The 25,442-nt window shown below is 37.9% G+C and overlaps 1 protein-coding gene across 2 annotated transcripts in view; it reads left to right on the plus strand.

Annotated features, from left to right (window-relative positions):
- Positions 1–21,308, plus strand: part of RPAP3 (RNA polymerase II associated protein 3) — a 39,465-nt gene extending 18,157 nt beyond the window's left edge. The window contains exons 9-16 of one of the 2 annotated variants that reach the window (XM_065887325.1): positions 6,637–6,758; positions 8,088–8,158; positions 8,275–8,376; positions 13,178–13,416; positions 16,846–17,032; positions 17,787–17,884; positions 18,342–18,442; positions 21,002–21,308. In XM_065887325.1, coding sequence (XP_065743397.1) covers positions 6,637–6,758; positions 8,088–8,158; positions 8,275–8,376; positions 13,178–13,416; positions 16,846–17,032; positions 17,787–17,884; positions 18,342–18,442; positions 21,002–21,087 — 1,006 coding nt within the window. In that variant the 3' untranslated portion in view covers positions 21,088–21,308. The remainder of the gene's footprint in view (positions 1–6,636; positions 6,759–8,087; positions 8,159–8,274; positions 8,377–13,177; positions 13,417–16,845; positions 17,033–17,786; positions 17,885–18,341; positions 18,443–21,001) is intronic. The other variant, XM_065887326.1, reaches the window with a different exon arrangement.
- The last annotated feature ends 4,134 nt before the right edge of the window (positions 21,309–25,442 follow it).

Here is a 25,442-nt window from a genome sequence, read left to right on the forward strand (position 1 = left end):
TTCTGGTAGCATCTTTAGGATTCTCTATGTATAGTATCATGTCATCTGCAGACAGTGACAGCTTTACTTCTTCTTTTCTGATTTGGATTCCTTTTATTTCTTTTTTCTCTGACTGCTGTGGCTAAAACTTCCACAACTATGTTGAATAATAGTGGTGAGAACGGGCATCCTTGCCTTGTTACTGATCTTAGTGGAAATGGTTTCAGTTTTTCACCATTGAGAACAATGTTGGCTGTCGGTTTGTCATATATGGCCTTTATTATGTTGAGATAAGTTCCCTCTATGCCTACTTTCTGGAGGGTTTTTATCATAAGTGGGTGTTGAATTGTGTTGAAAGCTTTTTCTGCATCTAATGAGATGATCTTATGGTTTTTATTCTTCAGTTTGTTAATATGGTTTATCACATTGATTGATTTGCATACATTGAAGAATCCTTGCATTCCTAGGATAAACCCCACTTGATCATGGTGTATGATCCTTTTAATGTGCTGTTGGATTCCGTTTGCTAGTATTCTGTTGAGGATTTTTGCATCTATGTTCATCATTGCTGTTGGCCTGTAGTTTTCTTCTTTGAGACATCTTTGTCTGGTTTTGTCTGGAAGTGTTTGAGAAGGATAGGTGTTAGCTCTTCTCTAAATGTTTGATAGAATTTGCCTGTGAAGTCATCTGCCTGGGGTTTTATTTGCTGGAAGATTTTAAATCACAGTCTCAATTTCAGTGCTTGTTTTTGGTCTGTTTATATATTCTATTTCTTCCTGGTTCAGTCTTGGAAGGTTGTGCCTTTCTAAGAATTTGTTCATTTCTTCCAGGTTGTCCATTTTATTCGCATATAGTTGCTTGTAGTAGTCTCTCATGATCCTTTGTATTTCTGCAGTGTCAGTTGTTACTTCTCCTTTTTCATTTCTAATTCTGTCGATTTGAGTCTTCTCCCTTTTTTTCTTGATGAATCTGGCTAATGGGTTATCAATTTTATTTATCTTCTCAAAGAACCAGGTTTTAGTTTTATTGATCTTTGCTATTGTTTCCTTCATTTCTGTTTCACTTATTTCTGATCTGATCTTTATGATTTCTTCCCTCTTGTTAACTTTGGTGTTTTTTTGTTCTTTTTTCTTTAATTGCTTTAGGTGTAAAATTAGGTTGTTGATTTGAGATGTTTCTTGTTTCTTTAGGTAGGATTGTATTGCTATAAACTTCCCTCTTAGAACTGCTTTTGCTGCATCCCATTGGTTTTGGGTCGTCATGTTTTCATTGTCAATTGTTGCTAGGTATTTTTTGATTTCCTCTTTGATTTCTTCAGTGATCTCTTGCTTATTAAGTAGCGCATTGTTTAGCCTCCATGAGCTTGTATTTTTTACAGATTTTTTTCCTGTCATTGATATCTAGTCTCATAGCATTGTGGTTGGAAAACAGACTTGATGCAATTTCAATTTTCTTAAATTTATCAAGAGTTGATTTGTGGGCTTCTCTGGTGGCGCAGGGGTTGAGAGTCTGCCTGCTGATGTAGGGGACACGGGTTCGTGCCCCGGTCAGGGAAGATCCCACATGCCGCGGAGCGGGCTCGCTGAGCCTATGCTCTGCAATGGGAGAGGCCACAACAGTGAGAGGCCCACGTACTGCAAAAAAAAAAAAAAAAAGAGTTGATTTGTGACCCAGGATATGATCTGTCCTGGAGAATGTCCCATGAGCACTTGAGAAGAAAGTGTATTCTGTTGTTTTTGGATGAAATGTCCTATAAATATCAATTAAGCCCATCTTGTTTATTGTATCATTTAAAGCTTGTGTTTCCTTGTTTATTTTCATTTTGGATGATCTGTCCATTGGGGAAAGTGGGTGTTAAAGTTCCCTACTATGAATGTGTTACTGTCGATTTCCCCCTTTATGGCTGTTAGCATTTGCCTTATGTATTGAGGTGCTCCTATGTTGGGTGCATAAATACTTACAATTGTTATATCTTCTTCTTGGATTGAGCCCTTGATCATTATGTAGTGTCCTTCTTTGTCTCTTGTAATAGTCTTTATTTTAAAGTTTATTTTGTCTGATATGAGAATTGCTACTCCAGCTTTCTTTTGATTTCCATTTGCATGGAATATCTTTTTTCCTTCCCCTCACTTTCACTCTGTATGTGTCCCTAGTTCTGAAGTGGGTCTCTTGCAAACAGTATATATATGGGTCTTGTTTTTGTATCCATTTAGACAGTCTGTGTCTTTTGGTTGGAGCATTTAATTCATTTACATTCAAGGTGGTTATCGATATGTATGTCCCTATTACCATTTTCTTAATTGTTTTGGTTTTGTTATTGTAGGTCTTTTCTTTCTCTTGTGTTTCTTGCCTAGAGAAGTTCCTTCAGCCTTTGTTGTAAAGCTGGTTTGGTGGTGCTGAATTCTCTTAGGTTTTGCTTGTCTGTAAAGCTTTTGATTTCTCCATCGAATCTGAATGAGATCCTTGCTGGGTAGAGTAATCTTGGTTGTAGGTTTTTCCCTTTTATCACTTTAAATATGTCCTGCCACTCCATTCTGGCCTGCAGAGTTTCTGCTGAAAGATCAGCTGTTAACCTTATGGGGATTCTCTTATATGTTATTTGTTGTGTTTCCCTTGCTGCTTTTAATATTTTTTCTTTGTATTTAAGTTTTGATACTGTGATTAATATGTGTCTTGGCGTGTTTCTCCTTGGATTTATCCTGTATGGGACTCACTGAGCTTCGTGGCGTTGATTGACTATTTTCTTTCCCATATTAGAGAAGTTTTCAACTATAATCTCTTCAAATATTTTCTCAGTCCCTTTCTTTTTCTCTTCTTCTTCTGGGACCCCTATAATTTGAATGTTGGTGCATTTAATGTTGTTCCAGAGGTCTCTGAGACTGTCATCCATTCTTTTCATTCTTTTTTCTTTATTCTGCTCTGCAGTAGTTTTTTCCACTATTTTATCTTCCAGGTCACTTATCTGTTCTTCTGCGTCAGTTTTTCTGCTATTGATTCCTTTTAGAGAATTTTTAATTTCATTTATTGTGTTGTTCATCATTGTTTGTTTACTCTTTATTTCTTCTAGGTCCTTGTTAAACGTTTCTTGTATTTTCTCCATTCTATTTCCAAGATTTTGGATCATCTTTACTATCATTACTCTGAATTCTTTTTCAGGTAGACTGCCTATTTCCTCTTCATTTGTTAGGTCTGGTGGGTTTTTATCTTGCTCCTTCATCTGCTGTGTGTTTTTCTGTCTTCTCATTTTGCTTAACTTACTGTGTTTGGGATCTCCTTTTTGCAGACTGCAGGTTTGTAGTTCCTGTTGTTTTTGGTGTCTTCCCGAAGTGGCTAACGTTGTTTCAGTGGCTTGTGTAGGCTTCCTGGTGGAGGGGACTAGTGCCTGTGTTCTGGTGGATGAGGCTGGATCTTGTCTTTCTCATGGGCAGGTCCGTGTCCGGTGGTGTGTTTTGGGGTGTTTGTGACCTTATTATGATTTTAGGCAGCCTCTCTGCTAATGGGTGGGGTTGTGTTCCTATCTTGCTAGTTGTTTGGCATAGAGTGTCCAGCACTGTAGCTTGCTGGCCGTTGAGTGGAGCTGGGTCTTAACGTTGAGATGGAGATCCCTGGGAGAGCTTTCGCCGTTTGATATTACGTGGATCTGAGAGGTCTCTGGTGGACCAATGTCCTGAACTTGGCTCTCCCACCTCAGAGGCACAGGCCTGACACCTGGCTGGAGCAGCAAGACCCTGTTAGGCACATGGCTCAGAAGAAAAGGGAGAAAAAAAGAGAGAGGAAAAAAAAGAAATAAAATAAAGTTATTAAAATAAAAAAATTAAAAAGTAATAAGAAAAGAAAAAGAAGAGAGCAACCAAACCAAAAAACAAATCCACCAATGATAACAAATACTAAAAACTATACAAAAAAACCCCCCAAATTAACGGACAGACAGAACCCTAGGACAAATGGTAAAAGCAAAGCTGTGCAGACAAAATCACACACAGAAGCATACTCATACACACTCACAAAAAGAGAAAAAGGAAAAAAATATATCGTTGCTCCCAAAGTGTACCTCCTGAATTTGGGATGATTCGTTGTCTCTTCAGGTATTCCACAGATGCAGGGTACATCAAGTTGATTGTGGAGATTTAATCCGCTGCTCCTGAGGCTGCTGGGAGAGATTTCCCTTTCTCTTCTTTGTTTGCACAGCAACCGGTGTTCAGCTTTGGATTTGGCCCCGCCTCTGTGTGTAGGTCACCTGAGGACATCTGTTCTTAGCTTAGACAGGATGGGGTTAAAGGAGCAGCTGATTAGGGGACTCTGGCTCACTCAGGCCGGGGGGAGGGAGGGGTATGGATGCGGGATGAGCCTGCGGCGGCAGAGGCCTGCGTGACGTTGCAACAGCCTGAGGTGCGCCGTGTGCGTTCTCCTGGGAAAGTTGTCCCTGGATCACGGGACCCTGGCAGTGGTGGCTGCACAGGTTCCTGGGAGGGGCGGTGTGGATAGTGACCTGTGCTTGCACACAGGCTTCTTGGTGGCTGCAGTAGCAGCCTCAGCATCCCATGCCCGTCTCTGGGGTCCACGCTGATAGCCATGGCTCGTGCCTGTCTCTGGAGCTCGTTTAGGCAGTGCTCTGAATCCCCTCTCCTCGCGCATCCTGAAAGCATAGTCTCTTGCCTCTTAGGCAGGTCCAGACTTTTTCCCGGATTCCCTCCCGTCTAGCTGTGGCACACTGACCCCTCAGGCTGTGTTCACGCCGCCAGCCCCAGTCCTCGCCCTGCGCTCCGACCGAAGCCTGAGCCTCAGCTCCCAGCCTCGCCCGCCCCGGCAGGTGAGCAGACAAGCCTCTCGGGCTGGTGAGTGCTGGTCGGCACCGATCCTCTGTGCGGGAATCTCTTTGCTTTGCCCTCCGCACCCCTGTGGCTGCGCTCTCCTCCGTGGCTCCGATGCTTCCCCCCGCCATGCCCCATCTCCACCAGTGAAAGGGCTTCCTAGTGTGTGGAAACTTTTCCTCCTTCATAGCTCCCTCCCAGAGGTGCAGGTCCCGTCCCTATTCTTTTGTCTCTGTTTTTTCTTTCACCCTACCCAGGTACGTGGGGAGTTTCTTGCCTTTTGGGTGGTCTGAGGTCTTCTGCCAGCATTCAGTAGGTGTTCTGTAGGGGTTGTTCCACATGTAGATGTATTTCTGATGTATTTGTGGGGAGGAAGGTGATCTCCACGTCTTACTCTTCCGCCATCTTGAAGGTCTCCCTATGTGACTCTTATTTGTATCTTTTTCTAGTGTGTCTTTTAGATTCAGTTAATATCAGAAGTTTTCTCTGCTACATAGTGACTGCTGTCAGATATTACAGACTAGATGAGGAACAAGGAAAAGAGCAACTCTTTCAAACAGGAGTTTGACCTGAACCGAGATCTAAAGGGATAGTATGATTAGTGAGGTGAAAAAACAGGTCGAGTGTCCTCGTGCAGGTTCACAGGCACAGGAGTGGGAAATTCCATGGTACCTCTGGAAGGGACAAGAGGTCCATATGATGGCTGGTATGCAGGGGCAGTGGCAGAGATAAGGCTGGAGCGTCATGCAAGCCCCCGACTTCGTGCTCTGCAGACTTTATTGTAAAAAATGTGGGGACCATGCAGTATCTTGAATGGGAGAATGATATAATCAGTCAAGTAGAAAATATACTGGTTGGGGCGTGGACACGAACACACACAAACATGTTCTTTCTCTTGCTGAAAAGTGAATTAAAGAATTCAGAGGTGTTTAATCTTTTTCACCCTAGGTATTGTTTTGAAGGTAGAATGGCATTCACTTAGGCCTTGGGAAGAATGTGATCACAGAAGATTCTTTTTTAAAAAAATATTTGTTATTATGAAACTTTTCGTAATAAACTCTATGTACCAAGTCATCTAGTGTTCACTAGCCATACCTTTTTTGTCATATCTGTTTCAGCTGTTTTCCCCCCGAATTATTGTAAAGCAAATCAGAGACATTATGAGATTTCATCCCTAAAGGATGTTTCATACATAACCACAATACCATTATTATGCCCAATAAATTCACAATAATTCATTAATGTCATTTTAATATATATGAGGGTCTCAAGTTTTTTCTATTGTTTGGTTTTTTTTTTAGCTTTTCTTAGCTTTTTGTTGTCATAAAGCAGTATTCAGACTGAATTAATTGCTGGTTGCATGACTGAGTAGAATTTATGAAAAGTAGTAGATGGTGTGCTTTCACGTATATAATGGACCCTGAGTTCTGGTGTGCTGTTTTCCTTAGGTGATGTGTACTGTGGGTAAATATTAATGAAGTTTGGAGATTTAATGCCAGTTATAATTTTTATTATAGTACCTGTACATACTGAGAGTTGGAGGGGAGGTACACTGCTAGCAGTGGTGTTCTTTTGTCTGCTCTACTCATATTTTATCATCATTAATTTCATCCTTCCAGCAGACTCATTCCTGACTTTCCCTTAATCTGATACCTTCTCTCTCCTCACCAGATGATTCCAAAATTTGGTGAGAATAAAAAATTTAAAAATTAGTCTTTTCCCTCAAACACAGATTTGGGAGCTGGTAATTGAAATTATGTGTATATTTTTGTATTAGAAACTCAGTTTATATGAAGTTTGCTGTAAGCTACATTTTTCCACTTGGTCGTTTTATCATGTTTAATAGGTATGAAGAGGCTGAAAAAGACTGCACACAAGCTATTTTATTAGATGGCTCATATTCTAAAGCCTTTGCCAGAAGGGGAACTGCAAGAACATTTTTGGGAAAGCTTAATGAGGCCAAACAAGGTAAGACTATTTTTATAACACCCGGCCCTCACTCTTCCTGTTGACTCTCCTGTTGTAGAAGCAGAGATTTGCATAGCCTTCCCATGTTTCAAGGATACAGAACCTAGAAAAGTACATTTTCTTTCACAGTTTAGATCATGAATACGTTTGTAGATTTGAAGGAATTCAGCTTCCATAGTGGACCTGGTTATCTTTTAATAGCATACAGTACAATCTGACCAAAATTAATGAAAAATTCGAATTATAGGTGAGAAGGAAAAAAGCAAGAAAAAGGCAAGAATGAAAAGGGAGTCAGCAACCAGGAGGTAGAGGATAATATGAGACTGTAGTGATGCCCCTGCTTTTTTTCTTGATACTAGTTATTCTTATTTTTTCATGATCTTTTATGTATTTATTCTGTTAGTTATTTTGAAGAACCAACTTACTTCTCTTGTCTGTTTTCTGTTTTACATATTTCTGCTTTTTATTTCCTTCCTTCATCTGTCTTTTGGCTTAATTTGCTGGTTTTCTAACTTCTTGATACATCAATACTTACATAATTGGTTTTCAGCCTTTGTGTTTTGAATGTTCATTTAAATCTGGCAGTTTAAGTCTGGCTTCAGCTGTAGCCCATGCATTTTTTTATTATGGTAAAATAGACATAACATAAAATTGGCTGTTTTCACCATTTTTAAGTGTACGGTTCGGTGGCGTTGAGTACACTCACGTTGTTGTTCAGCCATCAGCATTACACATCGCCAGAACTTTTCCATCATTCCATTCTGAGCATTCTACCCTTCTGACAATAACTCTCCATTCCCCCTTCCTCCAGCCCCTGGTAATCAACATTCTACTTTCTGTCTCTGAATTTGACTATTCTAGTACCTCATGTGAATAGAATCATACAGCAGTTGTCCTTTCGTGTCTGGCTTGTTTCCCTTAGCACGTCTCTAAGGCTCATCCATGTTGTAGCATATATCAGACTTTGATTCCTTTTTAAGGCTTAATAATATTCCATTATCTGGGATTCTCTTAGATTCTGTCTTATGTTTGGTGACTACCCTGTCGTTTGTTAACAGTGTGAGTTTTGGTAAGTTAGATGACCTCTAGATCAAGGCCTCAGTTGTTTCACTGTAAAGTGGAGTTGTAGTCATGGTTACATGAGGATTCATATAAAGCAACTAGAATAGCAGTTGGTAAATGTTAGTTCTTATTACTGCTCACCAGTTTCCTAGCATCCTGAGTAAAACTTCTTGAGATAAATATGGGGTTACTAACTAAATAGATAATTTCTCGAACTCCATAAAGTATTTTCACTAATTTATTATATTTCTTAAAAATTCATTTTAGATTTTGAAACTGTTTTACTTCTGGAACCTGGAAATAAGCAGGCAGTGACTGAACTTTCCAAAATTAAAAAGGTATGCATTCTTTCCACCAAAATATGGTCTTATTTTCTGAAGCATAAACACGTTTATTTGTTGCGTGATTAACTTGAGCATATTTTGATAGTCATGATTACAAATTTATTTTCAAGGAATTAATTGAGAAAGGACACTGGGATGATGTCTTTCTTGATTCTACTCAAAGGCAAAACGTGATAAAACCCATTGATAATCCACCTCATCTTGGATCAACTGTAAGTAAAGCCCTTTAATTTTTTCCCTTGCTATTTAAATATCAGCGTTCTATTAATAAGAGCTGAAAACAAATGTTGAGTTAGTAGACTCTGAAAAGAAATGTTGAAATCTCTTCCAAGAGCCATTTTTAGAATCTTTAAAAAATACTTCTTAGGAATATTGGCATAATCAAATTGGGGAAAATTGAGCTGTTTAAAGTCCTGGGGTAACTTTTTAAAGCGACTTTTAATTTAACACTAAATATTTCTACATATTTTCTGGCTGTAAAGGAATTTGGAGCTGTTTTACATTTGGTAATTAAATATTTCTAATACTATTATTTGAGGTTGGGATTTTATTACAGTAGTCTTGCATCTTCTGTGGGGTTTGATCTAAAGTTAGCACTTTGGCAAAAATCTAGTACAGGCATACCTTGTTCTATTGCACTTTGCAGATACTGCGTTTTTTACAGATTGAAGGTTCGTGGCAACCCTGTGCTGAGCAAGTCTATCAGCGCCATTTTTCCAATAGCATTTTCTTACTTCATGTCTTTGTGTCACATTTTGGTAATTTTTGCAATATTTCAAACTTTTTCATTACTATCATATTTGTTATGGTGATCTGTGATCAGTGATCTTTGTTACTATTGCAAAAAGACTTGCTGAAGGCTCAGATGATGGTTAGTATTTTTTTGCAATAAAGTATTTTTTATTAAGGTATGTATGTTTTTTTAAGACATAATGCTATTACACACTTAAAACAGTACAGTATAGTGTAAACATAACTTTTATATGCATTGAGAAACCAAAAGATTTATGTGACTTGGTTTTTTGCAATATTCACTTTATTGTGGTGGTCTGTGACTGAACCTGCAATATCTCCAAGGTATTGCCTGTACAGGCAGAGTTATTCTTCTTTTTTTTTTTTTTTTTTTTTTTTTTTGCGGTTCGCAGGCCTCTCACTGCTGTGGTCTCTCCAGACGCACAGGCTCAGTGGCCATGGCTCACGGGCCCAGCCGCTCCGCGGCATGTGGGATCTTCCCGGACCAGGGCACAAACCCACGTCCCCTGCATTAGCAGGCCGACTCTCAATCACTGCGCCACCAGGGAAGCCCCAGAGTTATTCTTAAGAATATACACTGCACATTGTTTTTGGTATGCAATACTGTTTTTCATTAAATCCAACAAAGCCAGTTTTTTCCTGCAATATTGGAACAGAAAGAGTAGCTGGTAAAATTCAGTGGTTTGTTTTGTTTATATATATATATATATCTATATAGTGTGTGACTCTATGGTAATTTCTAACATTTACATGGTATTATATATAGAAATTATGAAAGATAAAATGCATATAGAAAAGTATACAGAACAAATTAAGATTTAAAAAATAAATTGAACATCTGTGAAACCACCAACCAGGTCAAAAAATTGAAAGGTATCAGCGCCTCCAAAAATCTCCCTGTGTGCCCCTCACTGATCATGATCTCCCTACACCCTAGAAGTAACTGTTATGCATGGATGATGCTTTGAGAGAGATAATAACTTTACAAGAAAGTCGGAGCAGATATTTTTATCCTCCTTTTACAAAGGAAGAAGGTGAGGCAAAGAAAGTTCTGTGTTTTGCCAAGCTCATAGTTCAAGTTAGTAAGAGATAGAGGAATTCTTTGTTTAATATTTTTCTTGGGTTCTTATTTTGACTTTATTCTTGAATTTTCTGAGATAATAATTGTTTCATGTGCCAGGCATAAATCTTAGTTGCTTTCATACATTTTCATATATCATGTTCATTTTTATACATCATATTCACTTGCTATTATTCTATACTTAACAATAAAGGTGATTAAATGTTTAATCCCATGTGATTTAAACTTTTATCTCTTTGTAAAACTTTGTCACAGAAGTTAATTCAAAAGTTAAAAACAAAGCCTTTGTCAGACTTTTGCTGTCCATAATTATAAAGACATTACCATGTGGTAAATCAGATATCTGTGTATGGAAGAATGTCCCATGGCCAGTATACCCTAAACAGCTTTTATAAATCTGTTGGGTTCTCTTCTCCCTCAGTTTAAAAATCAGTTTATGTTAATAGCTGTGAAAATGCAACATAAATTTGAATCTTTTGCGGCTGGATCTCAAAACAGAACACCTTCATGAATTGAGAGATCTGGGGTAAACCATTTTGTAACTGATCCAACAGAAACAAAATCAGTATCCTAGTGGGAAGGGGAAAAAAATTGCTATTTATTTTTGTAATAGGTCTCCATTTAAAAAGTGGACATTATTTTAAAAATAGTGGGTGCAGTTTGGTATGATGCTTTTGAGTTGATTTGAGCCCCATTTCATAAGCTTTAAAATTTTAGGCGAGTGTGAACCCTGTGTGATTCTTACTTTTTCTCCTTAAGTTGAGAATAACTCACAGGTTATTTGAGATCAAAGGAAATAATGTCCAATAATGCTAAGGCAGTTTCACATAAAACAAATGTTAATTTCCTTTTCAGTCATATATGTGTGAGGCCACCTGGACACTGAGGAAAGTGGTAAGGAAAGAAAGGAAGGCCCAGGAGGTGGAGAAAAAAGAGTCCTGGGGTTACTTTATTCAAGCGAGAGGCTCGGTTGGGGTGTCCTGTGCTTGAGGGTTTGCAGCGGGGAGTACTGTTAATATATCTTCTATAGAGAGACTGTAGGAGAGCAGTAATGTAGGTCAGCTGGGCCTGGGGTTCCTAGGTAGGATGGTAGTAAATGAGAGTTTGTCCTGATCTCTTGGTCTCCACTAAAATATTTTATTTTTTTCGTTTTCCTGTTTCTCCATATCAGAAATTCACCTTTCTGCTTGGTCTCCTTTGTCTCTTTCTCCTTTTCTGTTTATTCTTTTTTTTAAAAAATAATTTTATTTATTTATTTTTGGCTGTGCTGGGTCTTTGTTGCTGCACGCAGGCTTTCTCTAGTTGCGGCAAGTGGGGGCTACTCTTCGTTGCGGTGCGCGGGCGCCTCATTGCTGTGGCTTCTCTTGTTGTGGAGCACCGGCTCTAGGTGCGTGGGTTTCGGTAGTTGCCGCTCGTGGGCTCATTAGTTGTGGCTCACGGGCTCTAGAGTGCAGGCTCAGTAGTTGTGGCGCATGGGCTTAGTTGCTCCGCGGCATGTGGAATCTTCCCGGACCAGGGCTCAAACCCATGTCCCCCGCATTGGCAGGTGGATTCTTAACCACTGTGCCACCAGGGAAGCCCTCTGTTTATTCTTATTTCTCTTTTCTTTTTCTTGAAATGGTATAATATAGAGTTAAATAAAATGTATGCTTCTAAATCTTAATTTAAAAAGAGATGAATTGATCCTTTCATGTTTTCTTACATCTTTCAACTGTAGTGGTATCTTTTGTGTTTCACTCCTGTTACCAGCATACTGTCATCCCCTCATCCCTCCCAGCCATCAGTAGCATTTAGCAGCTCTCAGTAGCCACTGGTCTACCCTGAAAGAGATCATCTGTTAGGAAATTCATTAACTAGGATCATGTTTACACCTCTGTTGTCAATGAAAGGATTTGGTTTTAAATGGAACTGCATTGATACAATTCAGTAGTTATAGTCTATTTTTTATAGTCTGTTCTTTAACACTATTTTTTAACACTAACACATATCCATTCTTGGTCAATATCTTGATAGAAAACTATTGGTGTTGATAGTTATCAGCAAAGCAAAGGCCTTAGATTAACACGATTATCCTTAAAGATAGAACCGCTAACGGGATTCTGTTAACAGACTTTAATAGCTTTTTTATTTATGTACATTCATCTAGTAACACTCAGTTGTTACCATTAGGTCTTTTCTTAGTTATGCTAATGGAATGCCTGGTTTTAACACTGAGTTTAGTATATATGTCAAAAGTTTTTATATTTACAGCTTTCTGATTTAAAATTCAACTGTACAGTTGGAATGAAAACTTAGAGTATACTGAAGAACGTCTTTTATTAAAAAGCAAAGAGTATTATGTGTAAACTTAGGAAGAAATTGAAAATATTTGCCACCTGTTATGATTGAAATAAATAGTGAATGCTATTTATTTTAATAAATTAAAAACCATTATTGTGGTCAGGTACTTACCAACTTTGTGTAAATTATTTGGCAAATCTTTAATTCTAGGCTGGTTTTATCCAGCAGTTAGAGGATGCAGTTAGGTTTTTGTTTTTTAAAAATATTCATTTACTTATTTGGCTGCATCAGATCTTAGTTGCAGGATCTTCGTTGTGGCATGCAGGATCTTTTCTTTCACACAGAATGCAGGTTATTGCCTGGCCTTGTTCTACTTGCCTTCAGCCCACAATACTGATGTCACTTGGTCATATTTTTTTTCTTGGCTTTGTTGCCTCTAGGATAAACTTCGAACTCCTTGATACAGCACACAAGTCCCTTTATAAGCTGCCTTTAAGCAGCCTTTCAGGCTCTGTCTCCACCTCTCCTCCCCTTGCACCAGCTCTACTGGACTTCTTACCTTTCCACTGACCATGCCATACTCTTCAACACTGCCATTCCTGGGTACTTTTTCTGTGAAGCCCCCCGATGTCAATTTTTATCTTCCTTCCTCTGTTCTTTTAGCACTTTGTACCTGTACCTTTTATAATGCATATTCCATTGCCTTGTAATTATTTATATATGCATCTTCTTTCCCCCATTTAGACCTACATATGGTAGTAGTCCGGCAGTATGACTCCAAATTGAATTTACTTACAACTGGGATATTGGCTGTAAAAACACTGTAACCTTTTAATCTGTGTCCCTAAAATAGGAAACCTTTGTATGTTGATGCAAATAATTGATTTTAATTGTTTTAGAAACCACTCAAGAAGCTTATCATTGAAGAAACTGGTAATTTGATACAGACTGTTGATGTGCCAGATAGCACCACTACTGCTGCTGCTCCAGAGCGTAATCCTATTAATCCAGCAAAGGTAACAGCTACCGCTGGCACAAGTAAGAAGAACTCAAGCCAAGATGACCTTTTGCCCACAAGTGATATCCCCAAAGCAAAAGTATTGAAAATAGAAGAAATCAGTGATACTTCAGCTCTGCAGTGAGTAGAAATACTTTTATCTGATAGTCATCTAGAATGGCAGTAATCCCACTAGAAAATAGATATTGCTCATGAGACTTCTGGTTTGTACTCATCCACATAGTTTTTTGAACTATCCAACTTTACATTGTAGTTTTTCTTTTAACTGTAAGAGAGGTTTTGCTGAAGGAATGATCACTATTCCTTTACCACACTGAGGACTTTAGAAATAAGAGAAAGTATCTTTTTAAAAAAATATATTTTAATTTTATTGGAGTATAGTTGATTTACAATGTTGTGTTAGTTTCAGGTATATAGCAAAGTGATTCAGTTACACATATACATATATTCATTCTTTTTTAGATTCTTTCTCAATATAGATTATCACAGAATATTGAGTAGAGTTCCCTGTGCTATACAGTAGGTCCTTGTTGCTTATTTATCTTATATATAGTAGTTTTTGTATGTTCATCTCAAGCTCCTGATTTATCCCTCCCCTCCACATTTCCCCTCTGGTAACGATAAGTTTGTTTTCAATATCTGTAAGTCTGTTTCTGTTTTATAAATAAGTTCATTTATATCTTTTTTAAAAAAATTAGATTCCACGTATGAGTGATATCATATGATATTTGTCTTTGACTTAATTCACTTAGTATGATAATCTCTAGGTCCATCCATGTTGCTGTAAATGGCATTGTTTCATTCTTTTTTATGGCTGAGTAATATTCCATTATGTGTATGTACCACATCTTACTTATCCATTCCTCTTTCGATGGAAATTTAGGTTGCTTCCATGTCTTGGCTGTTGTAAATAGTGCTGCAGTGAACATTGGGGTGCATGTATCCTTTCAGATTATCGTTTTCTCCAGATATATGCCCAGGAATGGGATTGCTGGATCATATGGTAGTTCTGTTTTAAGTTTTTTAAGGAACCTCCATACTGTTCTCCATAGCAGTTGTACCAATTTACATTCCCATCACCAGTGTAGGAGGGTTCCCTTTTCTCCACACCCTCTCCAGTATTTATTGTTTGTAGATTTTTTGTTGATGGCCATTCTGACTGGTGTGAGGTGATATCTCACTGTAGTTTTGATTTGCATTTCTCTGATAATTAGTGATGTTGACCATCTTTTCATGTGCATTTTGGCCATCTGTATGTCATCTTTGGAGAAATGTCTGTTTAGATCTTCTGCCCATTTTTTGATTGGGTTGTTTGTTTTTTAGACATAGAGCTGCATGAGCTGTTTGTATATTTTAGAGATTAATCCCTTGTCATTTGCTTCGGTTGCAAATATTTTCTCCCATTCTGTGGTTTCTTTTCGTTTTGTTGATGGTTTCCTTTGCTGTGCAGAAACTTTTAAGTTTAATTAGGTCCCATTTGTTTATTTTTGTTTTTATTTTCATTATACTAGGAGGTGGATCAGAAAAGATATTACTGCAGTTTATGTCAAAGAGTGTTCTGCCTGTGTTTTCCTCTAAGAGTTTTATAGTATACAGGCTTACATTTAGTTCTTTGATCCATTTTGAGTTTATTTTTGTGTATGGTATTAGAGAATGTTCTAATTTTATTCTCCTACATGTAGCTGTCCAGTTTTCCCAGTACCATTTATTGAAGAGACTGTCTTTTCTCCATTGTATAGCCTTGCCTCCTTTGTCGTAGATAGTTGACCATAGGTGTGTGAATTTATTTCTGGGCTTTCTAGCCTATTTTATTGATCTGTATTTCTGTTTTTGTGCCAGTACTGTACTGTTTTGATTACTCTAGCTTTGTAGTATAGTCTGAAGTCAGGGAGTCTGATTCCTCCAGCTCTGTTTCTCTTTCTCAAGATTGCTTTGGCTATTCAGGGTCTTTTGTGTTTCCATATAAATTAAAAATTTTTTGCTCTAGTTCTGTGAAAAATGCCATTGGTAATTTGATAGGGATTGCATTGAATCTGTAGATTGCCTTGGGTAGTATAGTCATTTTGACAGTATTGATTTTTCCAATCCAAGAACATGGTATATCCTTCCATCTGTGTCATCTCTGATTTCTTTCATCAGCATCTTATAGTTTTCACAGTAGAGGTCTTTTGTCTCCTTAGGTAGGTTTATTCCTAGGTATTTTATTCTTTTTGATGCAGTGGTAAATGGGAGTGTTTCCTTAATTTCACTGTCAGATCTTTCGTTGTTAGTATATAGGAATGCAGGAGATTTCTGTGTATTAATTTTGTATCCTGCAACTTTACTGAATTAATTGATGAGCTCTAGTAGATTTCTGACAGCATTTTTAGGATTTTCTATGTATAGTATCATGTCATCTGCAAACAGTGATGAAAGTATATTGAACAAATTGATTTTGTGCATTTTCTTTTCTAGAAGTTCAGTAAATATGTTTCACTTTGTCATTCAGGATTTTTAATTTTTTATAGGGAAGCTTCATAAACAATGTAGAATTTAAGCATTATCATTATTCTAGCCATTAATATTTAAGATATTCATGGGCTCTTTAAATTTTGTTTGGAATTTTTCAAAAAGTCATGCATTTTCTTAATGGTGAGAATATAAAAGACATAGTTTAGTAGTTTACTTTGGGGTGTTGAAATTTTATTCATATATTTTTGCATTGCTACTCAACAGTCCTATTAAAAGGTTTTTTTTTAAACTTTGAACTTTAGTAGTTGTTTACAGTGACATAGATTGTGGGAAAACTTTAGGCAGTTTTTTTTTTTTAAAGGAGGAAGCATTTCTTCCTTCTTGGAATCTTTCTTGAAACTGTGGTAATTCACATAATTCAGAGTGAAATGTTGACTTGTGAGTATATGTGATATAATAATGCAGTGTATAGAAATGTTTTGTCAAAAGGTGGCCAGGCTATTAGCCCAGCTAATGAGAATAGTCATTACGTAACCAGCATCTGAAAATTTGCACAAGTATAATCTGTCTTGCCAAAAGTATACATATATTATCAGCTGAAAGAATTTACTACTGGCAGAATATAAATAGATAATACAGTATTAATAAAGTCAGAAATTTAAAAATCTCTGTTGATGTTTCCTTATATAAGCTTTGACTATTTGTGGTTCTTCTCTTTGTTTTTCTTTTTTATTATTATTATTTATTGATTTTTGGCTGCCTTTGGTCTTAATTGCTGCTTGCGGGCTTTCTCTACTCTTTGTTGCAGTGCACAGGCTTCTCATTGAGGTGGCTTCTCTTGTTACAGAGCACGGGCTCTAGGCACGTGGGCTCCAGTAGTTGTGGCATGTGGGCTCAGTATTTGTGGCTCACGGGCTCTAGAGCACAGGCTCAGTAGTTGTGGCGCACGGGCTTAGTTGCTCCGCGGCATGTAGGATCTTCCCAGGCCAGGGATCAAACCTGTGTCCCCTGCATTGGCAGGCAGATTCTTAACTACTGCGCCACCAGAGAAGCCCTGTGGTTCTTTTCTAATTGTTTGATGCTTCTGAAATATTTCAGACCTGAAGTCAATTTGAAAAAGGATGTATGTCAGACTTTCAGTGAGAAGATTTCTATAGAGGTAGAAAAAACACCTGCTCAGTTTATCAGGACTGCTCTTCCTCCAGTTCCTACAAACTCATTTCAGCTTGAATCTGATTTCAGACAACTGAAAAATTCTCCAGATATGTTGTATCAATATTTGAAGGTAAGAGGGAGGAAGCTGGTAGTTCTCCTGTAAGTTAGAGGTCAAAGAACTTCTTTGGTCACTATATAATAATAGTACTATATTTGCTTATAATATGATTGTAGAAAATGCTCTTATCCCTTGCCTGATACGTATATCAGCCTGGTCAGACCATTTTAAATATTTGCAACCAGTGAACCTCTGAAAAAGGTTCTGTGTTAAATTTTGTTTTCTAAAATAACTTAATCTAATTTCATACATCATGACTTAAACTTAATTCTTCATCCTTCAAGATGAGGAAAGAAGCTAAAATACATTGAGTGCCTTCTGTGTGCCAAGCAATGCTTGCAATAGTTAGGCTGTCAGTTTCCTGAAAATGAGCTTTTATTTGCTCAAGAAAAAGAATTAACTCATATGAAATTTACCAAATAATGGATTTTTAGCATTGTCTTTTTCAAGTAGTTCTATTTTTTAAACTCTCTAATTCTTTTTATTGGTCCTTGAGAGCTCTCTTTCATTTCCTGTTTCTGTTGGGTAGTACACATCTCCCCATGAGATTTTTCTCTGTCTTGAACAGAGTGATTATTTTATAGTGCCTCTAACTTTCATTCTTCTATCATAGTTACATTTCAGTGTGACTCCATTATTATTCATTGAATACTAATGCATAATAGTTATTTTTTACTATGTTGAACTAAGCAATTATTATATAAATAATTTGTGATTGGGAATGTTGCCATAATTGAATTTTCTAACACCTTATATTTTTCCCAAGCAAATTGAACCATCCTTGTACCCCAAGCTGTTTCAGAAAAATCTAGATCCAGATGTATTCAACCATATCATTAAAATTCTGCATGACTTTTACATTGAGTAAGTAAGTTTAGTTATGCTTTCATGTTGTAATGCTCAGCTGTTTCTAGTGATTTGGGAAATTCGTTCTTTTTCATGTCCTATTACCTTTCGTATAGCAAAATTAGCTCTCTTGTAAATTTAGCTGTTGCATAAGTTGTAAAGAGATGACAAGTACAAACAATGAAAAAGGAAGTGATTAGGAGGAAAAATGACTTAAAACTTTTTTAGAATATGGAAGTGGCAAATATTATAGCAGATTAATAACATCTGTGCTGTGCCACACATTTAAGAATATTACAATTTTTTCAGTTGACTTGATAAAATTCTTCATTCGGGCACTTAAAATATAGACAGTATGCAGGGGAAAATGATACATGAAGACCTTATTTATATATATTAGAAATATTATTTTAGTAAGCAGACTGAATGAGCTGCTTTTAATTGATCGTTTGTTTTTTTATTTGGATTATTTCAGGAAAGAAAAGCCATCACTCATCTTTGAAATCTTACAAAGACTTTCTGAGCTAAGAAGGTTTGATATGGCAGTGATGTTTATGTCAGAACCTGAGAAGAAAAGTGAGTTCTGTGAAGAAAGCTTTTTCATATCTCTTTATTCTTGTGTGTTCCTTTATTCAGCAAATGATAGCAAATATTTATTGAATGTACAATTAAATTAATTACAATTAAGCTAATTAAATTGAATTACTATTAGATTTAAGTAAAGTTAAATTTTTTGATCCTGACAACAACTTTGTGAGGTGTAGGTATGATTATCATTTTGGTTTTACAAAGGAGGAAACTGAAGCATACACAGGTAAGGAACTTGACCAAGGTTCCATAGCTAGGAAGCCAGACCCAGGAGTTAAACCGAGGTGTTCTGGGCTCTTCTACTTGAAAACGCAGTGATAGCATAATGGTTGAGCTCCTGGCATGATGGAACTCGTGCAGGGTTCCTGCCACAGGAGCTTGCAACCGGGCGTGGGTGCATCGGAGGTCTCACCCATTTTTTTGAGCTAATTTCCTTGAGTTTCTTTGATTTAAGCTGAATTCTCAAGAAAGTGCAGGAGTCAGATGAAGGAGGTGGGAATGTGCAGAGGTTTTGAGGCAGAAGAGAGCAAATTGAGCTCAGAAAATTAAAAGGAGTGCAGTGTGGCTGGATTGTAGAGTTAGAGGGTAGAAAGAGGCAGGTGATGAGCCTGAAGAGTTAGATCCCTTGTTTATTTCTACATCTCAGTCTTTGGCATAAAATGTCAGTTTTGGGGAACCCTAATTTAAGTAAAATCAAACTATGGAGAAACTTCAATTACAATTGACCCTTGAGCAACATGGGAGTTAGGGGCGCCAACCCTCCACACAGTTGAAAATCCACGTACAGTTTTATAGTCGGTCCACAGGATGTGAGGTTCCTCATTCACAGATTCAGCCAACCGTGGATCATGTAGTACTGTAGTGTTTACTATTGAAAAATATCTGCCTTTGAGTGGATCTGTGCAGTTGAAACCTGTGTTTTTCAAGGGTCAGTTGTACTTGGAGTTTTAAGGCTATACTGTAGTTTTAGGAAAAAGAGAAAAATCATTAGAATGCAGGAGTACCAGTTTTTTAGTTTTAAAAATAGCAAAAACTATGATTTTCAGATACTTTGTGGACTAAACATACTTTGGGCTCCTTTTCTGTTTCTTCTTTATGTATGTAGCAGCGACATTGAATCTGAATCACTAAGAAAAATACTCTGTATGTTGAACTTAGGGAAGTGGACATGTAATTTAGAGAGATTCCTAATAGGGGTAAACCAAAAGAAGTTTCTGCTTAATCTTTAATCAGAAACAGTCCCTGAAAGTATTATCTGCATTCAGTTGAATGCAGACCTCATTTTTTATCACTTTTTTTAGTCATTCTGCCCCACCTCACTGACTTTGTGTCTTTTTAATATACCAAATTACCAAACTTCTTATAGCCTCAGGGTCTTTGTGTTTGACTTACCCCTCAGCCTAGACTATCCTCCCCTGCCTCTTCCTCACTTCATGCAGTTTCCACCTAATAGTCACCTCCTCAGAGACACCTTTCCTCACAGGCCTACTCACAATACTGCCTGCCTCCCTTTCCTTATCACCCTCTGTCGTCTTACCTCGCTTTATTTTTCTTCATAATACAGAACGAGCTGACAGTATTTTAAGTATTTGTTTATTATTTCTCTCTCCCTAATAGAATGGAAGCTCCATGACAGCAGGAACTTGGTCTACCTTGTTCTCTAGGCCTCAGCGTGTAGAACGGTGCTTAGTACATAATAACCTCTTAGTATAAGTGCATGAGTGAATGGATTTCTTGCCACTATGATGGGATAACTTGAAGTGTGCTCAAAGAATGTGAGTTGGTCCTTCAGACTGGCCTACCAACAGTGCTGTCTTGGTGGGGTCACCACTGTCCACTAAGTTAAACATGGGAAACACTTACAGTGGTTCCTGGCATGTAACTTAATATTCAATAAATAGTAGCTGTTGTTGTCTTTTATTATTGTCATTATTATTAAAAACTGTTAGCTAGTTTTAATGTTGAGGAATGTGTGAACTATAATAGCGTTTTCCATAGTGTTGAGTGTAGACCAGCCATTTCAGTGGTGTGAAAGATATTAAATGACTCATAAGCAAATCTTTTTTTAACTTTTAATTGTTATTATAAAAATGTACAGCTTGCCCATCAAACATGACTTTTGTGAATGTTATTGCTAATTTTTCATTTATAGTAGTGATATAAATTTTTCTTTTAAAATAAAATGATTTAAGTTTTGAAAGAGTTAATTGGAATATTAAATAAGTAAAAGTATACTTGTTACACAGGTCAAAAATCTTTAGGGTAGTACAGAATGAATTATGTTTCATCTGCAAAGTTAATGTCATTGAGGATGTAGGGGAAATTTTTTACTGCCAAAGCAAAATATTCTGCTAAGAAACATCATTGGACTGCTGTATAGTTTTCTGTTCTCAGGTTGGCTTTTTAAATATCTGAATTAGAATTTATAAGTAATCCTAATGATTGCTTTATAATGTAAAAAATATTTAACAGATTTGATTACTCCCTTTAATTTTTGCTTTACTTTTTAAAAATGGAGATTAAAATGAATTTGTTTTTCTTTTCCAGTTGCACGTGTATTATTCAATCACATAGACAAATCAGGATTGAATGCTAATTCTGTTGAAGAACTCAAGAAAAGATACGGTGGTTGATTTCCATTTTTACTGAAATTATTGCCTTTGGATTTCATATGTAAATTTTTTTCTACTGAAAATAAAATGTTTTGCTTTTTAAGAAAATGATATACAGGAAAAGTACCGTTTCTGGATGTAAGCTAATTAAATATAAAGTGAATTGTGATTTAACTAGTGAGAAATATACTTAAGTGAACTATTTATAAGTTTTTTTCTGAAAATAAAAATATAAATAATGAGGTATACGTGTAAAGATCGGTGTTTTACGTCATTTTATTTTATTATTTTTATTAACAAATTTTTACCTTTGGCTGCGTTGGGTCTTTGTAGCTGTGTTTGGGCTTTCTCTAGTTGTGGTGAGCGGGGGCTACTCTTTGTTGCGGTGCACGGGCTTCTCGTTACGGTGGCTTCTCTTGTTGCAGAGCATGGGCTCTAGGTGCACAGGCTTCAGTAGTTGGGGCATGCAGGCTCAGTAGTTGTGGCTCACGGGCTCTAGAGCGTGGGCTCAGTAGTTGTGGCGCACGGGCTTAGTCGCTCCGTGTGGCATGTGGGATCTTCCCGGGCCAGGGCTCGAACCCGTGTACCCTGCATTGGCAGGCGGATTCTTAACCCCTGTGCCGCCAGGGAAGTCCTATAAGTCATTTTAAATGTTAAGTTTAGATACATTCTTCAGTGCCCCATAAGTGTTACATTTTTAAAAATATTTTCATGAGTTTTTGTAACCACATGACAAGGTTGCTTCCTTAGCATATGAATAAAGTTGTATAGAGGGAGTTAAGTAGATATCAGATTGTTTCATTATAAAATGTTTTCGTACCATTGTGCCAGTTCACGATCATAAAATTGCTTAGTTGCAGGATGTGTATTTTTAGTATTTACGTTGAAAGGAGACTTTCAGTTAGACTTTTTAAATAGGTTACTTGGAGAGTCACAGCATACTTAAATTTCAATGCTACAGCTTTTTTTCCTCAAGATATCCATGTCCATGTTATATGTCAACTGAATGCAGATAATCTAAAGCAAGGTGTAGAAGTTTAAAAACTAGGAATGTTCAAGGTAGTAATTAGTGTATAGCTTGTGTGTACGTGGTTCATGTGAGCGTGGTATCTGTGAGCTTCTGAAATCCAGGCTAGTGTTCTACTTGTCCTTGTTCTGCACGGTCCCTGGCCCAGTCCTTTACACATAGTTAGGTGCCCGCTTGGTAAATTTAATTAAATATAAAATTTAATTGAATTGATGGTAGGAATCAGTTTTAGTAAATGTTCAAAGTAGCAACTTAGCAAATTTTGGGCATCCTGTAAATATTGCTAAAATCAATTTAATTTTAGAGGCCGTCATGTTAAAAAAATACTAGGTCACCATCCTATAGCTGTTAGCATCAATAAGACAGTCAAATTTAAGACTTTATTTTTGTCGCAGCATACATATTATTATGCCTACAATTACTTGAGGAATAATCAATCTGTTTAAAAAGATAATTTCCCCAGCTCATGGTATATGATCTTATTAAGATCATAATTTGTATAGCTCAGTGTTTTACAACATGCTTGGAGTTTATTAATGTTATATGTTGCTAAATGTATAGTCTTATGATATATAAACAGGCAATGAAATTTAGTCATAAAGTATAGCTTATACATAATAATAATGCATTCTGAACGACTTGAGTTTTTCTTAAGTCATTAATAAGAAGGTGACAGGCAGGAGGATGCTTGTGGGGGCTTGGCTGTGGGGAGGTGGCTGAGAGGCTGGGAGCCAGGGCATGAAGGGCCTTCCATGCTGTGACAGAGAAGCTGGTTTTCTGAAAGTGATGGGGAACCGCTCAAGGTTTTAAGGAAGAGAGTGACATGTGGTTTGAGTCTTAAGATCATTCTGGTAGCAGTGATGAGCGGTGGATTGGTGATGGTGTGGCTAGAAACAGGGAGACCAATTGAAGAATACAAGAATGCAGGAGATAAATAACATTTGAACTAATAATAATGGGTAACATGAAGTACTGCCTATTTGCCTGACATTAGGGGCTTTATGTCTTTTTTCATTTAAATCCTCAACAGACCTAGGAGGTAGGTTCTGTTATCTCCACTTTACAGATAAGGAAATTGAGGCATATATAGGTTATGTAACTTGCCTATGGTCACCTGGTAACAGGTAGTCTGTATCCAAAGGCTACTTGCCCAACCACCGTTCTAACTATGCTGACTGGTGCAAAGGGATGGAAGACAGGTTGAGTTTAAGATATCTTAAGGAGGGAGAATCCACAGGGCGTGGTGGTTTTCATTCACGTCTATTCAAACATTTCTTGAGTGTCTGTAATGTGCTGGTAGGTGACTAAGCACTGGGGAAAACACAGGCCCAGTTTCTGCCCTCCAGTAGCTCGCAGTGTAGCTGGGGAGTCAGATAAACCAGCAGTTGCAGTACAGTGTCATGAGTGCCTTGATAGCTTGGAGAGGGCACTGGGGGAGCACAGAGGGTGCAGCTCTGAGTCAGACTGGGTGGCACAGGGAAGGAGGAGGCAGTGTTTGATATGAGACTTGAGATATGAGAGCGATGGTCCAGGTGCACGATGGGAGGGAAAGGGTCCTGGCAGAGGGATCAGCATAGGTGGAGGTCATGTAACATGTCATGAGCCCCTTGACTTGCCCTGGGGGTTGTAGGCAATTCCATGCACTATCAAGGCTGTTGTATGGGATAGAGTTTGAATTTGATTGGCTACAGTCTCCTTTCATTTGTTTTATTGTTTTTTTTTTTATTTTATTTTTTTATTTATCTTTGGCTGTGTTGGGTCTTCGTTGCTGTGCACGGGCTTTCTCTAGTTGCGGCGAGTGGGGGCTACTCTTCGTTGCGGTGCGCAGGCTTCTCATTGTAATGGCTTCTCTTGTTGCGGAGCACGGGCTATAGGTGCGTGGGCTTCAGTAGTTGTGGCACGCGGGCTCAGTAGTTGTGGCTCGTGGGCTCTAGAGCGCAGGCTCAGTAGTTGTGGGTCACAGGCTTAATTGCTCCACGGCATGTGGGATCTTCCTGGACCAGGGATTGAACCCGTGTCCCCTCCATTGGCAGGCGGATTCCTAACCACTGTGCCACCAGGGAAGTCCCTCCTTTCATTTGTTTTTATTTGTTAATTTTTCATGTGCGCGCCTCCTGACTCCATACTAGATTTTAAGCTCCTTGATGGTCGTGACACTGTCATGTGTGTTCTTAGTGCTAACATTGGCCTTGTCCATGACAGAGGCTCCGTTAGCGTTTATTGATGGATCAGTTGTACCACCTTTCTTCTTAGATTAGGTTAGAGTTAGTGCATTTCTTCTCTCACTGTGGTTATTTAATGTAGGACCCTCATTAATCCTGGCTCTAGGAAAACAGTTTCTCCTTAGTGAGATTCAGTGATGTTGAAACCAACTCACAAAGAAGCTATCAATTTAGTTTACCACATACCAAATCCTTCCTTTTTTGGGGGCTGCTACTGATTGGCTTTGATTGCAGACATTTTGCTACAGCTAATCTTCACAGATGTGGTTAAAGAAACCTTGTTTTCATGCTTTTAAAAATCTGAAAAGGTAGAAAGTAGACTTTCAGGCACATTTGCTTTTGAAAAAGAGGTGAGAGATTCACCTGTCTTCATGAAGTGAGTTATAAAGCAGGTGGCATTACAAAATAAAGCAGAATGTCTAATTCACTGGAGAATGACGCTATTCACAACTTTTTCACAGAAATCACTTGGAAAATAGAAGAAAAATGAAACTATACATCGTACGGGTTATCCCCATATCAGTAGGATTAAAATCAATAATAATTTGGGGCAACAAAAGGACTTGATTAAAAATCCTTTTTAACATGATTGTTTTATTGAGCTTGTATAGGTATAAAAACTCAACTATTTCTCCTTGAAGCATGAGGATGGATAGCTTCACTTTAACTCAGCCCTAACACCAGCTCATCTAGCCGTAGGACATTTAACAAGATAAGAGATGTCTTTTACTTCTATACAGCAGTCCACGTGGCCTTCTAATCCCAACCTGGCAGTGGTGAGGAGGCAGAATTCCTTACATCTGAAAAGGGCTGCTCCTACTTGAGAACCTCAGTATGTGGAAACCTTCATTAACTGATGCTTACTGTGGAGTTTAAAAGTAAGCAAAAAAGGCCTCTGGGTGATTTACTTCATAAATGTTCATCTGCTGTGTAGGCCCCACTAGATGCAACTCTTGTGGCGACTGTGGTTACTAGTGCAGAGGGCCTACGGAGGGCTTGGTGTCTCAGCTCTCCTAGGCTCTTCCTGTCCCAGGATCCAGGGCCCTGGGCAGCTTATCTAAGAAGACAGCACTCCTTCACTTTGTGTTGACTTCTCTGATGGCAACCAGCCAAGCACATGGGAGATG

Source organism: Phocoena phocoena, chromosome 11 (genome assembly GCF_963924675.1).
Source record: "Phocoena phocoena chromosome 11, mPhoPho1.1, whole genome shotgun sequence".
NCBI lineage: Eukaryota > Metazoa > Chordata > Mammalia > Artiodactyla > Phocoenidae > Phocoena > Phocoena phocoena.